The 14,837-nt window shown below is 47.8% G+C and overlaps 2 protein-coding genes across 2 annotated transcripts in view; one reads left to right on the top strand and one right to left on the bottom strand.

Moving 5' to 3' along the window:
• The window catches only part of LOC149071641 (insulin-like peptide receptor), a 164,905-nt gene that overhangs the window by 56,466 nt on the left and 93,602 nt on the right, over window positions 1-14,837 (bottom strand). The gene's annotated exons all lie outside the window — the stretch shown is intronic.
• On the top strand, window positions 547-7,484 carry LOC149071644 (uncharacterized). Its single transcript, XM_089247839.1, has 2 exons — window positions 547-689; window positions 6,266-7,484. Exon 2 carries the CDS (start codon window positions 6,304-6,306, stop codon window positions 7,462-7,464), a length of 1,161 nt encoding a protein of 386 aa, XP_089103965.1. The 5' UTR covers window positions 547-689; window positions 6,266-6,303; the 3' UTR covers window positions 7,465-7,484.

The following is a 14,837-nucleotide window of genomic DNA, read 5'->3' as shown; positions in this document are numbered from 1 at the left end:
TATACGGGACGACCAGAAAACTTCAGCCCCCCCCCCCAAATGTTTTCTTCCTGTCGGCGACTCTGCTGAGGGCCACATTTAGCCTGCGGGGTCATGGCAGTGCCGTCTTAACGCGAGGGCTCACCGAGGACGGCCCGGGTGCCCTCAAGAGAAGAGGGGGCCCTCACAAAAATGAGATCCGGCTGAAATTTTCTAGGATTTACCAGGCAGGGCCTCCAAAAAACCGGTGGCCCATGATACTCTTAAGACGGGTCATGGGTTTGAGCATTTAAGTTACAAGGCAATGTTTCTCAACTACCAGGCCGCAGGGGAGTTGCTCACCGTTTTAGTTTTTGATCACTCATTTATGTCTCATTAGTCACAAGTATGACCGGGCCTTCCACTCAAAAAAAAAAAAAAAAACAAACAAAAAACATCAATCGGGCCGCGGGCTTCCAAAGAAACACTATGCCATAGCCCCCGACTCAAGTAGCGCAGTATAGGTATAAGCAAAGTATGTAGTTCAGAACCGGATCGACAGAGGGCGCTAGAGTTCCGGCTCCGAGGAAAGAAAGATCTCGATCCTCCGCGAGCAGCCATTTCTGTTCAAAACGCGTCGGAGGTGATACCGTTTCTTTTGTTTATCTCTCGCCGAAGCGTCGGGCGCGTTGTGATTCGATTATTTCGGGTGCCTACGGTGCCATCCTTCGGTGAGTATCCTTCCGATTCACTTAAAAATTCACCTAATACAGTCCCCCCCCCTCCTTCTCTCCCCAACCCAATCGCTGGCCCTAAATTCGTCCCAGGCTGCGCGTTCCCATCCCATTTCCGACTTCCTACTGCGCATGACGTCACCAGCGGCCAAATTGAAATTCGATTTGTTTAGAAAACATTTTTTTCCTTCCTACTAGGAGCACGCCCTCAGGGCCGGCTTAAGAGCATCATGGGCCCCCGGGCCAAGTGGTTTTTCCGAGGCCCTACCTTGTAAATTCTAGAAAATTTCAACCGGATCTCATTTTTGTGAGGCCCCCGGGCCCATGCGTTAAGAAGGCACTGGACCCCCCCCCCCGAGATTCTAACTTCTAAGTTTACTTTCGAATCGCCCCCACCGCTCAATGTGGGTAAAGCGGTCAGCAGGGTCTTTTTAACGGCCCTGGGGCGAGTGGTTTTTTCCCCCAGGGCCCTCTCTACCTGATAAATTCTAGAAAATTTTAGCCAAATCTCATTTTTTGTGAGGTCTCTCTGTTCCCTTGAGGTCCAGGGTCGTCATAAGAGCATCATAGGTGGAGGGGGGGGGGGGCACCTGGTAAATTTTCGAAAAATTTTTCGAAAAATTCAACCACTTCTCATGTTTCTGAGGCCCCCCCCCCCCCGGGTTGGGCCTATGCGTTATGACGGCAAGAAGCGTATTTACGGAAGGGAGGCTCTGCTGGCGAACTTATCTAATTCAAGAGGGTGCTCAACCCTTTTTTTTTGGATAGAGTGGGGCCACTTGATCGATCTGTGAATGTTCCGCGGGATGCTGTAGTGATCTGGGACTGCCACAGACCACTTAATTGAAGTTTGCATGTGGAGCAGGCCACTTGAGTGATCTCGAACAGCGCTCCGGGTTCACTTGAGTGATCCGTGAATGCACTGTGGGTCGCTTAAGTGATCTATGAATGTACTGTGGGGTTGCTTAGTGACCTGTAAACGTGGGTCGCTTAATTGATCTGTGAATGCACTGTGGGTCGGCTTAGTGACCTAAACATGCTATGGGTCACAAGGTATCTAAATTTACAGGCGACCCACAGTATATTTTAAGTGACCCACAACACGTATACCGCGGGGTCGCGTAAGTAACTTTTAAATGAGTCTTGATCACTTGTGTGATCAGGAACAACGCTCCAGATCACTCAAGTCATCTGGCAATGTGCCTCTAACCCATAGGCGGAGATAGACCCGGACGTCTGGGGGGGGGGGGGACATACACACACGATGATGATGTCAATTCATATAATTAGATCAGTCGACTCCATCTTTGACGCTGTGGGGGGGGGGGAGCCTGGGCGTGCTCGGTTCTATACTATACAGCACCTGTTCCCAATTGCGGATGCCTGAACACCACCTCCCCCCAGGTCCACGGTCCAGTAGCAGTGGGGTATTTACAAGGGGGGGGGGAGGGGGTTAGCGCGCTATAGCCCAGGGCGGCAAATTTGAGGAATTACTGGCCAAGAAAGTTTGAAGAACGAGAGAAGGGTGGCAAAATTTATATAAATCTCAATAAATCCTCCTCCGCCTGAGCAGCAAGGGCCTAGATTAGTGAGGGGGCCTAGAGAGCATGCAGCATTGCAAGCATGCGGATGACCAAAAGAGTGACCCAGAAGAGACTATATTCCATTGCCCCCTTTTTCGGAATTTTTGTTTCTCTCGCCCCCCAACTCAAGCGAACCCATAGAATCCTATGTTATACCTGTAGCTTCTATCGTTCCCCTGGACCATTCCATTGCTCACCTTCGGAAACACTGATCTAAAGTTTCCCCAAACTGTTTGGTCCATCGCTCCCCACTTCAAAACGAATTTTCTGCTCTTCGCTCCCCTAACCCACACACACCAACCTATAGGATCCTATACTAATCCCATAGCTTCTAACTACCCTCCTGGGGACTTTTCCATCACCCACTTTGAGAAACACTGACCTAGAGCATGTGTAAACATGCAAATGATTGAGAGTGAGCATAGGAGTGATCAAAAGAGTCGCTCAGAGTCACAGGTATACTTGCAGGAGGGGCATAGGGTGGCAAATTTGAGGAAAACGAATAGTGAAGAAAATTAGACTAGAATGGGGAGAAAAGGGCGGCGAAACTATAAATGGGCTTCTGACTATGAAATTTTTTAGTCCAGGCAATTGCTAGTTTCTGGAACGTCCTCCGTTGTTCGAGAATGTTCTTGGCGATAGATGGCTGTGGTTTCTGTTGCTATGAATGGGTGTGCATGGAAGACGCCATGGTTTCGGGGGTAGGTTCACATTGTGTGACAATTCTGAAATCATTCTCAATAGTAATGTAGTGTCTTGTATCCTCCTCAAGTACACCTGCGTCTGTAAAGTCACTCTCATGCTTGCGCACTGTTTTCGTCACTTGCCCGCTTGCAAATTTGTTTTATCACTCGTATACTATGCTCTGAGGTCTCTCACTTACCTGGTCCTCGCTCTGTAGGTTAATCGTTTGGTCATTCACGTGGTAGGTCACTTGTTTGGTTATTCACATGATTCCTCATGCTCTGTCGGTCACTCGTTCCCATGATTGCTCACTTTCTGTAGGTCACTCGTTTGGTCATTCACATGAGTGCCACCACGTTTGGTGGGTCACATGTTTGATCATTCACATGCTTGCTCACTTTCTGTAGGTCACTCGTTTGGTCATTCACATGCTTGTTAACATTTGGTAGGTCACTCGTTTGGTCATTCACATGCTTGTTAATGTTTGGTTATTCACATGCTTGCTCACGCTTTGTCGGTCACTTCCATGTCTGTCAGTCTTCCATCATTCATATGATTGCTCACTTTCTGTAGGTCACTCGTTCGGTCATTCACATGCTTGCTCGCGCTTGGTAGGTCACTCATTCAGTTCATTCGCATGCTTGCTCATGCTCCAAGTCACTCTTTTTTGCTTGTTCTTGCGCTCTTTAGGTCATTCATTCACCTAGTCCCTTGCAGTGGTGGATTTTATCGAGGATTATAGAAATTTCGCCGCCCTTTCTCCCATTCTACAAATTTTCTTGGCCATTCATTCCACAAATTCTCCGCCGTGGGGTATAGCGCCCCCCCCCCCCCACGACGGCCCTGTAGGTGCTCAGATCGCATTGCTATTGAATCTTGGAAGTGTCTTACAGTTTCTCTAAATACAGATTCCAGTGGCCACAGAACTCTTTAACGACCCCCCCCCCCACCCTTTTCAAAATTTAATCTTAAAGTAGCTACAGTCGGATCCCGTTTTAACGAATACCGTTAAAGCGAAAATCTCGTTTTAACGAACACTTTTCTAATCCGCCAGAGGAATTCACATATGAACAATAATACAAAAACCTGGAATTCCTTCATAAGGGGTCATTCAAGTATTACGTCAGCATCCAGGGGTGGGAGGGAGTTTCTGATTTGATGACAAGGGGGGGTGTTGAAGGTTGCTTACGTCATCAACCACCCCCTTTTGAAGATATGAAATATTCTAAGCTGCTGACGGGGTGCGGGAGGGGGGTCAAAAATTGCTGAAAATCTGCTTACGTAATACTTGAATGGCCCCTAACGAAATTTCGTTGTAACGAAGTGATTTCTTCGGTCTCTCGTTATAACGGGATTCGACCGTATTTTCTAAAAATGGTGGTCGGTGGGTGACGGGTTGACGACCCCCTTCTGTACACGTATTTCGTAAAATGGATAAAAGGGGGCGGAGGGGGTGTTGTGGAGCAGGAGGCCCTTATTGATTACGTACAATACAAACGTTTCAGAGAAGTTGCTACAGCAACCATAAAATAATATACGTACATAGAAATTTCTCTGGAACATGCCACACAGGGAGGGGGGCTGTACAACTAAATGTTCAACATGCATCAAGAGGTCAATATATTTTTCCTTTTGGACGCTGTCATCTGATCAATACAAACATTTACAGTCTTTTTTCTTTCGTTGGCGCCCCAAAGGGGCGTCTTCTCTCCCCGCTTACTTTTTTCCGCATATCGTGGATTATTATCCCTACACATTTATGTTTAGGCACATGGGTCTGTGACCTTCATTTTACAGGCACATGGGTTCGTGACCTTCATTTTGCAACGGGCATAAGGGAGCCAGCCCACAAAAAACACCCCCCCCCCCTACTTCAAAAGCGGGAAATATGGTCATTCATATTTTGCACGGTACACAATGGTGTGTGTGTGGCTTTCTTCTGAAACAAATATGGTTTATCTCGTGGGTACCCCCCCCCCCCACCTGCACTGAAGCCGCCCTCCTCATATGCCCGCCCCATGGCGATCCTGGCAGGCTTTGCCATCCAGGCGGCAGGTGAGCTCGAGCCGCCCCTGTGTAGACACCCTTATTTAAAATTTTATAGAAAGCAGAGGATGAAGTGAATGTTGCCATTTTTTCAGAAGGAAAAAAACAATGTAGGGGGGAACTTTTATATATACAGATGCTGCCATTCAAGTACAGTGAAACCTCGTTAGTGCGTCACCCGGTTAACACGTCACTCCGCCTTAACGAGTCACTTTTTGGAAGTCCCAATTGTCCTCAGGCAGGAATTGACACAGCTATGGCTTACTCCGTTTAACGAGTCACTCCACTTACTAAAAGTCATATATTTTTGCTCTCCCAAGAGTGACTCATTAACGAGGTTTGACTATTACTTAAGCAGATTTTCAGCAATTTTTGACCCCCCCCCCCCCCCCCGTCAGCAGCTTAGAATATTTCATATCTTCAAAAAGGGGTGGTTGATGACGTAAGCAACCTTCAAACCCCCCCCCCCCTCGATGCTGACGTAATACTTGAATGACCCCATATCAAGCGATGAATATTTAATAATTATTTACTATTAAAAATGATTTCATTTTTTAGCCTTTTCCCGTGATTGTTACATAATTTTACACATTATGGCAATTGAGCCCACTATTTATGCATGGGCACACCCTATCCCACCCCCTCGGGCTTTCGGGTAACTTTCGTAGACCGGGCGCCGCCATCCCACTCAGTACAGATCTGACTGGGCGAGACGGAAATAATTCCCGAACGCATAACGGCAACGCCAAGCTGAAGCCCTAACCTACACGAGGGCGGAATACCCAACAGTAGGGTAAAACTGAACTGTCTCACGACGGTCTTAAGTTGGCGATGGCCTCAAATCATGCCTTATGGTATCGGACTTGGGCCAGAAATCTCCGATCACTTCGAGAATTGGCTGACAAAAGCCCGAAATCCGGACATTGACCGGGTCAACTAGGCTGGCTAGTTCGCCAAGTGGCCAACTTCGGGTTTTGGCAGTAATATATATATATTTCTGACTGGAGCATGAATGTAGAGAGAGTACATAAAATAGAACTGTTGTGTTGGCGATTTCAATTCAATGCTTGAAAAAAATTTCCGGATTCCCGAAAAGAGGCGCCTACGAACCCCCGAATTCGTTCAGACGGCCCCGTATTTCGTTTTGTTTAAGGGGGCCCACGGGCCGTGGCTTGAGATGGTATTTGAAATGTATCGTGTGTTAGGTTAGGCTGTGTATAACTGAAAATCTTTTTTTTTGTCCGATTATTTTATCCATAGGGGGACGTTTCGTGTCTCGACGGACTGAATTGCGCGCCATGTCGGCCAACAAGATGGTTGAGATGCAGCACCAAATCCGCGCCAACAGCGAGTGCCTCAAGGACTACCTGACGGACCTGGAGAACTGGGAGAACGAGATGAAGAAGAAAGACTCGGCCGCCAAAAAGTCGAAGCAGGAGGCCCCGACGGGCGGTGGCGACTCGGCGGGCGCCAAAATTGCCGAAGACATGAAGAACGCCGGCAACGGGGCGTTCAAGTCCGGCAGATTCGACGAGGCCGCCGAATACTACACGCGCGGCATCCGGGCGGATCCCGGGAACGCCGCCCTGCTGGCCAACCGGGCCCTGGCCTACATGAAGACCGGAAAGACCGACCTGGCGGAAAAAGACTGCACGTCGTGCCTGGCCCTGGACCCGAGGCACGTCAAGGCTCACCTGCGGCGCGGTGCGATCAGGCTCGGGAAAGGAAGGCTCGCGGAAGCCAGTGACGACTTCGCGGAGGTTCTGCGGGTCGAGCCGAAGAACCGGGAGGCCATTGCTGAACTCGATAAGATCCGCGCCATCGGGTCGTCGGAGATGGCCGGGCAAGGACTTGACAGCGAGAGGCCCTTGAGGCTGCACGGCGAGGACGGCCGCGGCTCGTTCATCATCAACCCTTCCGACATTCCACCTGGTGGCAAGAAACCCACGATAACCACCATATCGGCCACGAAGGAGACTGCGGTGCCACAGAGTAAAGAAGGGGCCAGGAAACGGACCCACGACCGACCGGGGAAAGCCGCCGCCGTCGCCGCGGGACCCACGCTGGAGTTCGAGACGAGCGTCACCCTGCCGGGCGTGCCGGACAAGTCGTACCAGTTCTTCAGCGACTGGATGAGGCTGGAGGGGCACCGCGAGCTGCGGTACCAGTACCTGAAGAACTTCCCGGCCCGCAGGTTCCCCGAGATGTTCAGGCACTCGATGGAGGCGGAGGTGTTCGCGGGGATACTGAGGGTGCTGCGCGAGGAGTTCCTGCCCCGCGGCGACGACGTGTTCGAGCACGTGAAGTTCCTGGCCGGCGTCGGCAGGTTCAAGACTCTCCTGTGCATGCTGTCCGAGCTGGAGATGAAGTACGTCGGCGAACTCATGCGACACATCGAGTCGTCGGAAGGACACGACGTCGGCGATAAGAGCGACATCAGGCGAATGTACGAGCAATAATAAAGATAAGGTTACAATGATGGAGTGTGTGTGCTTTATTATTGAAATCGGCCGAAGCGATAATAGGAGCACGTTCTGTTATCCGCACCCCCTCCCCCCGTTTTAATGCTATTCCAGGTTTTCTCACGTCCATTTATGGGCTCTCCCTACGTGTAGCGTTGGAATTGCTAGTTCTCTTAGGGGCCGTTCAAGTATTACGTAAACTAATTTTGAGCCATTTTTGACCCCCCCACCCCTTGTCAGCAAATCGGAAATCCCCCATCGATGATGACGTAATACTTGAATGGCCCCTTAAGCTAGGAACACTCCTTTCAAGCCTGGCTCCTTACGTTCGAAGCATGGTCATAGGCATATAGTGTGGTCGAGGATAATGATAGGTTGCTCATTCTATCACTCACTCACTGGGTCGCTCACGATGACATTCACAGGGCTCCCACTCAAAAAATAGGGCTGGACCCCTCCAGACAACATAATCATAGCATAATAATTTTTTTTTCTTCATACTACACTACACTATTTCAGTATCCTGTAAGATAGACTCGAGCCAACGCAAAATGACGGAACTGACTTGCAGACCTGCCAACATTCCGGATTTTGGCAGAAAATTAGATTTCGCGTTGTCGTGACGTCAATGACTGCCATGAAAAACACCCGTAGAGGACAAGCCGTGGATTTCCATCCAGCAGCTGTAAAGAAAAAAAAAAAGTCTTGGTGACCGCATTCAAGCAACTGGTAAAGACGTGACTTTACGCAGCGTTTATCAGCAATCATTTACCAGGGGAAAGCCCTTGGTTACCGAAATCCCTGTATAATCGTTATTGTATTCCATATTCACAAAGAATATATAAAGCTTTTTAATGACTACTCGTGAACCAGCATGAGAAATTATTAAACCAAATGGTCCACGTAACCCCTCCAAAACTAAAACCTACCACTAAACCACACATGCGCCTCGTCCATATTCCTCTGCGGAACCTCTAACGAATTGGTACATGCGGGAATGTGTGTGGTGAAACCTAATGTGCCGTGCTGCCATCTGCCACCAGTTTTTCTAACTGTGAGTGAAGTGTAATGATTGAATAATTTACATACTCTAGTACAGCGCCCGTGGCACCAGATCTAGTTGCGGCCCTGTACTGACTGATTCACTCGGTCATTCCTTGTTCACTAACTCATGTCGAACTGTTGTCGGTGAATTTAAGATAAACCATGTGGTCGCTCCACCATTGGCAATGATGTTCGAGGTTCGAAGGGCTGTTCGAGTACTTCCAACACAAAGCAGAGAGAGAGAGAGAGAGAACCGCCTTCCTTCCCGATCTTCCAATCCGTCCGGCCACACATTGGTCGGAGAACGCCAGCAGTCACAACACGGAGAATGTTCTGGAAGCAAATATTCGCCAAGGGATATGGGACCAGGCCAGCACCTCCTAGAGTTAGAAGTCCTCTGCACTGTTTGCCATAAACGTCATTCAGACTACCCTAGCAAGTTTGCCACATTTTGAAACACTGCATCCTATTCCGTTTCTTCTTATTTTGGCGTAGAATCTTCCTTATTGGCTCACAAATACCGCGTAGTGATTGGACGTGGGGCATAGAAATCGCCAATTCTGAGCCCGATCTCATTTCTTTTCCTCACAACGATGGTACTGGCACGAGCAGGGAATTTTTTTTTCCTTGAATATTCTGAGGGAAAATGGACTAGTTACTGACGTCACAAGCTGAGTGCGGAGGCCTTCCATCTCTAGGAGGTGCTGGCCAGGCTGGGTACACATTGCAGCAGCAATATAGGCTGGGTACCCTCCTTATTTTAACAAGCGGTTGTGTTTGGACGAGGTTACCAGGTTTATCGCCGATTAGTCAAATGAAGGGTCCCAACGAGTAATGGTCTCTGCCCAAACTTTACGGGAGACGCAATTAAAATTATCGCTGAAAATAAGGGAAATTTTTTTCCGCGTGAGAGTAACATAGACCGTTTTTCCGTGTGGGGAAGGCAACATAAACCGTTGTTCCAATTATAGAATTCACGATTGCAGCTTTTTAAAGTGGTATACCAAAGAAATACAGTGAAACCTCTCTTTTTGCAGTGACCAGAGGCAGATTTAACGCCTGGTGCACCGGGCCCGAAAACTAAACTTTACACTTTTTTTTTTAATTTAAGGGTCCCCAACCAACTGAAATCTGCATTACGGTGCGACCAAAAAAAAAAAATCGTCCGTAAAAGGGGGAAGACCGTAAACCAGGGATTTCAAATGCATACTAAGGGGGAAATTATTATTCGGCCGTAAAAATAGGGGAGGCGGGTGTCCAATTAAGAGAGGGGTTTACTGTGAATGTAGGTTTCTCTGCAGAAACTGCAAAATAGAACATTCATTCAGGCAAAAAAAAACCATTTCGCAAAAATGTAACATAGACCGTTATTCGTCCCAACACTTCACTGAGATACTTGAATTCAAAAAAAAAAATAAATCTCGGTGAATATTGCATGCCCCCCCCCCCCTACATCCTGGATCCGGGCTCCCAGGCCAGGATTTTATGCGGGCTCCAGATCAGATTTCCACGGGCCCCCTTTATGATGAATTTACAGCATGAAAAAACAAAAAAGGTAAAAATCGTCCCGGGCCCCCAGGGCTGGAGCCTTGTCAGCCCACCCCTTGTGGGGGCCATGGAATATTGCATTTAGAAACGTGGAAGTTTTTCCATCGGCCCCAGGGCAGACCGGGAAACAACTTTCTTTCCCGTAGTTTCTGAACACAGGGTGTCCGTACAAAAACCTAATTTTTATATTTCAATAACTATATAAAAAAAACCCCCTCTAGCAATATGAAAATGGCGAGTTCTATACGTTCATTGGACGGTGTAATTGGAGGTGTTCCTCTGGGACAGTGTTTCTCAAACGCCGGGGGCCCCCTTCTTACACTAGTCACACCGGGCCGTGAGTGATTCGCAGTTTCATTTCTCCCCATTAATTTCTCGTTAGGGGGTCATTCAAGTATTACGTCATCATCGATGGGGGGGGGGAAGTTCCGATTTGCTGACTTTTGATGATGACAAGGGGAGGGGGGGGGTTTGGATAATGCTTACGTCATCGACCACCCTTTATGAAAATATGAGTTAGGATTCAGAGAGGCGGAGCTGATGACGAAATTTTGCTGACAAGAGGTGGGGGGGGGGGGGTCAGCGTTGTACTGACTTTTGCTGAAAAGGGGGGGGTGTCAAAAATGGCTAAAAATTTGCTTACGTAATATTTGAACGGCCCCTTAGTTGTGTGTGTGACCGGGCTTTTCACTTACTCAAAAGAGATTTACCGGGATGCCGGCTTCCAAAGATTCAGAACCACTGACGATCAGCTCTAGGATCAGCCTTCCGCCAGTAAAATATTGCTAAGAGAATTTATTATGGAACCATTCCTGTATATATTCAGCTTATGTTTCCAGCATGTATAAATGGATTAGAGAAATAGTAGAGATGGAAAAGCTGAAGATTCCATTGAGAATATTTAAAATTTCCTGATAAAGGGTGGTTGGTGAAGTAATTGTCATTCAAGACACCCCCTCTCTCGCCAAAAGTAAGCAAATCCCCCCGGTTGCTGTCGTTTTACTTGACCCCCCCAAGGCACAAAAACTTGCTATGGGATCCAATCGACCACACCTAGAGTTCAGAATCACCCTGTATAACACGGGGAACATTGCTGTACACTACACTGAATTGAAAACGTTTCAAGGGCGACTTAAGTGCTCAGGAACCGTGCCGCGGGTCACTCAAGTGATCTGGGAATGTGCGCAGGCCACTTCATTGATAATAAAATGTACCCCGAGACACTTGAGTGATCCAGAACTGTGCCACGAGTAAGTTGAGTAATGTGGAACTGCACCGCGGACCACTCAAGCGCTCTAGAGCTCTGTCACACGTCCCTTGAATGATAATGAAATGCATCGTGGGCGACTTGAGTCACCCAGAACTGAGCCACAAATAATTTGAGTGATGCAGAACTGCACCGCGGGCCGCTCAAGTGCTCTGGAACTGTGCCACACGTCACTTAAGCGATCTTCTTCTTCTTACCAGGCAGGGACCTGGCTCTGTCCCGCTAGGGATATTAGCCATTTACCCGGCTGAGTTGGAGAGTGCTGAAGGTGTCCGACCGGGAAGCCCTCGACATACATTCGAAGGCCACCCGGTCCGGCACATTCAGCCCTCTTTCTATTCATGATGAGGGCACTATCCAGTCCCCCCCCCCCCCACTCCCATCAAGCAGCTTAGCATTAGTGGTGTCCCTTTGGGCCGCTCGTTCCGACATGATTTGATGTAATTCTGCCATCTCTCTCCTTACCAAGCTGTGGCTCCTGATGTTGCACATGCGCACCACCCAGCGCAGCCCTACCTCTCCAGAATTTCTTCATAATCAAATATCATATTTAACAATTATTTACAAAAATGTCGGAAACTGCTTCGCGAGCATTCGCCTCCTCGGGGCGCAGTGTTTCCTGTGTGCAGTTCATCTTCTGCCTCGCGACATTGTGCCACTTCGGGGGCAGATGATGTTGTAGGTACTTGTCGTTTGCTTTCGTATCTAAGCTGAAAGTTGAAAACGTATCTTCGGATGTGTTGGAGGGCGGTTCACTGGCAATGTTGAGCGTCCTTTCATCACTTTATTCCCCCACCTCGTCCGAGTCTTCCTCTCTGACGAAGCAGCCATCGAGGGTTTTCTGTTACTTTGTGGAAGTCTCGCCACAGAGAGCAACAGGCCTACAACGTTACAAATATTCAATCATTACACTTCACTCGCAATTTGAAGTATAGATGGCAGCACTGAAATATCATACACAACACTAGCTACACACTCAGACTGTTAGGTGCGCTCACTTTGTTCCAGACTCTGTCACGAAGTTGGGCTGGTAGAGATCTCGGCAACAGGATAAGTCCGGTGGCAGAGACCCTGGCGTTCATTCATTCGTGTTACTTTGTGGACGAGCTTCTATAGGCATGTAGTCGTTTTGGTTATGTTCAAGAAGGCGTATAAGTTTTCCAATTTTATCCGTGCGGTGTGCCCTTTTCAGAAGTTCCGCTCTCCATAAAGGTATGTTTTCTTCTGAAGGCGCACCAAAATGTAACTCCTTTGTGAGGGGGCATTTTGTGGAGTAGTGCATGGGGGGTGCCTCTTTCCCCGCCCTTGCAGCTGTAGGTTGATCGAATATGAAATCTTTTGAGGTAGGCGGGAAAGGGCCCGTGCTCTGTAAGGTACAGGGTCATTCCCCTTGACCAGCCATTGTCACCAATCCTGACCTTCGGAAGGATACTTCAGCGATCTGTAAATATGTTGCGGGTCACTCAAGTGAGATCTGTAAATGCGCCGTTTAGTACATTTTCACAAAAATTAAGTTTGAGGTCGCCGGGCCAATGCTGTATAACAAACAAAACAAACTCGCGCCAAATATCGTAGTATCAAAACAAAAAAAAAGAGAAGGAAAAAGAAACTGCTTGGCGATATAATTTTATTTGTCCGCCATAATCTTTCATCAACACACACACACAGGAAAATGCACTATTCAGCAAATTAGAAGAGAGGGGGGAAGAAGAAACAAAACAAGAGAAGAGAGAGAAAAAAGCGCTTAAATCAGCCTGCGCGTGTCGCCCCGTTTCAAAATACACAACAAAGACAGATTATACTACGTATAATAATACGTACAGTTCAGAAGGAAATTACAGTTTTGGAAGCAGCTGCGGTCGTTATTGTCGTCGTCGTCCTCGTCGGAAAAATAAAAATCAGGGTCAGGCAAGACAAACAAATAGATACGACAACAAGGATATTACGACAAGAAGAAAAAACGCAATATACAGCGCATTTAACGTGATGAAACTCTCGCGCCGGCGATTATCCTGCTGCTGCGGGACCGCGCGTGTTTGACGTTTATTTCGGAATCCAGAGACTCGCGTATAATTTAATACCATTACAATACGTTATGCATTACGCATTCCATTATATTCTGAAATGATTCCAGAAATTTCTCCTAATTTGTTTGTTTATAGAAACGCTACCGGAAATCGAGAGAGAAAAAAAAAGAAGAATACACACAGACGGGGATTTACGAAAAATACTTCAAAAACTGAAATGCAACAAAAACGCTGCACGCGGGTTGATTCGAGGCGAGTCGTAATTTACCCCCCGACCTGCCCCTGGGGGAGTACGGGGATAGATTCTGCGGTTGCGACAGCAAGTATGCTTAGCCAACAAGTAGAAGAGCTTCTATAAAAGGTGGCGTTGGCTCAGCAACTCGTATCTCTGTGTCCGAGATCACACGTGGTCAGTCCAAAGGCGTTAAGGTCGAGTTGGCAGACCCCATGAGCAAAGGTCAGTGTAAGAAGGGTTCGCGTCAAAGGGTCATTTTAAATACGCGACCTACCCCTTCTGGATTAAGTCTGCAGATATAAGGACCATACCTTCCCCGCCAGGGGAGACTCTCCGTCCCTCCAGAAGACGCTTTACAAATTTCTTTTGCCGACGGGGTGTTTACAAACATTACACCCGTGCAACACATTCACACAACCAATACATCGAGTGCCGGGTGATTAAGTTACATGTTACACAATATATTGTCACGACATTTACATAATGTCTCCGGCAATTTATTACGAATGAAGCTCCTAATTGACACTTGACCAGTCTCTTCACCTCTTTTTGCAAAACTTGACAGCTCCCTACTGTGCAGCGATGAATCGTCAGAAGAGTGAGCCCCTTTTCGCGATTCAACCGGTCACAGTTCACGCATTTTTCAGCGCGTTCGCAATTCACAGCTCTGTGACATTCCCCCCTTCTTCACAGCTCTCACACATCTCCGGCCCTGTGAATTTCCGTGCTGAATGGCCGAACTGCCAGCATCGAAAGCATTGAAGGGGTTTAAGGAACTCCTTTAATAGTACATCTCTGCCAGCCAGCATGGAAAATGCCTCCTTGTGCAAGAACGCTGAAGAAGAGCGGATCCACGCACCCTTCGCGAAAATCGTTATAACTCTTACACAACAGCCTTCTCCGAGATCGGCGCCCTCCTATTTACTGCTTTCTATAGTTCCTCTTCACTTGAGTTCTTGGCTACATCATAGACATTAAGCTGAGGATCCAGCTTTTTTTTTACTTCCTCTGCCGTGAATTTGGACCGATCCTCAGAGCGGATAAATTTTTCGACGTTTCTCTTTATGATCAGGTGTTGCTCATTCAATGCAAGGGTGCTCTACCAATAAAGTGAGCGTCACTTTATTGGTTTGTAAACGTGTCGCGCACCAATTAAGTAATCTTCATATGTGCCGCGTGCCACTTAAGTCAAATGGAAATGCGCCGCGGATTGCTTCACTACTTCACGTACAAAGCTTTTGGCAAGAAA

This window comes from Pholcus phalangioides, unplaced genomic scaffold (genome assembly GCF_987345545.1).
Source record: "Pholcus phalangioides strain wild (caught in Gottingen) unplaced genomic scaffold, Ppha-v1.0 ptg000018l_1, whole genome shotgun sequence".
NCBI classification, from domain to species: Eukaryota; Metazoa; Arthropoda; class Arachnida; order Araneae; family Pholcidae; genus Pholcus; species Pholcus phalangioides.
Note: the sequence above shows the minus strand (reverse complement) of the source record. Positions and strands in the feature narration are given on the sequence as shown.

Coding starts and splice junctions, on each gene's coding strand:
- LOC149071644 (XM_089247839.1), top strand. CDS start 6,304: ATGTCGGCCAACAAGATGGTTGAGATGCAGCACCAAATCCGCGCCAAC.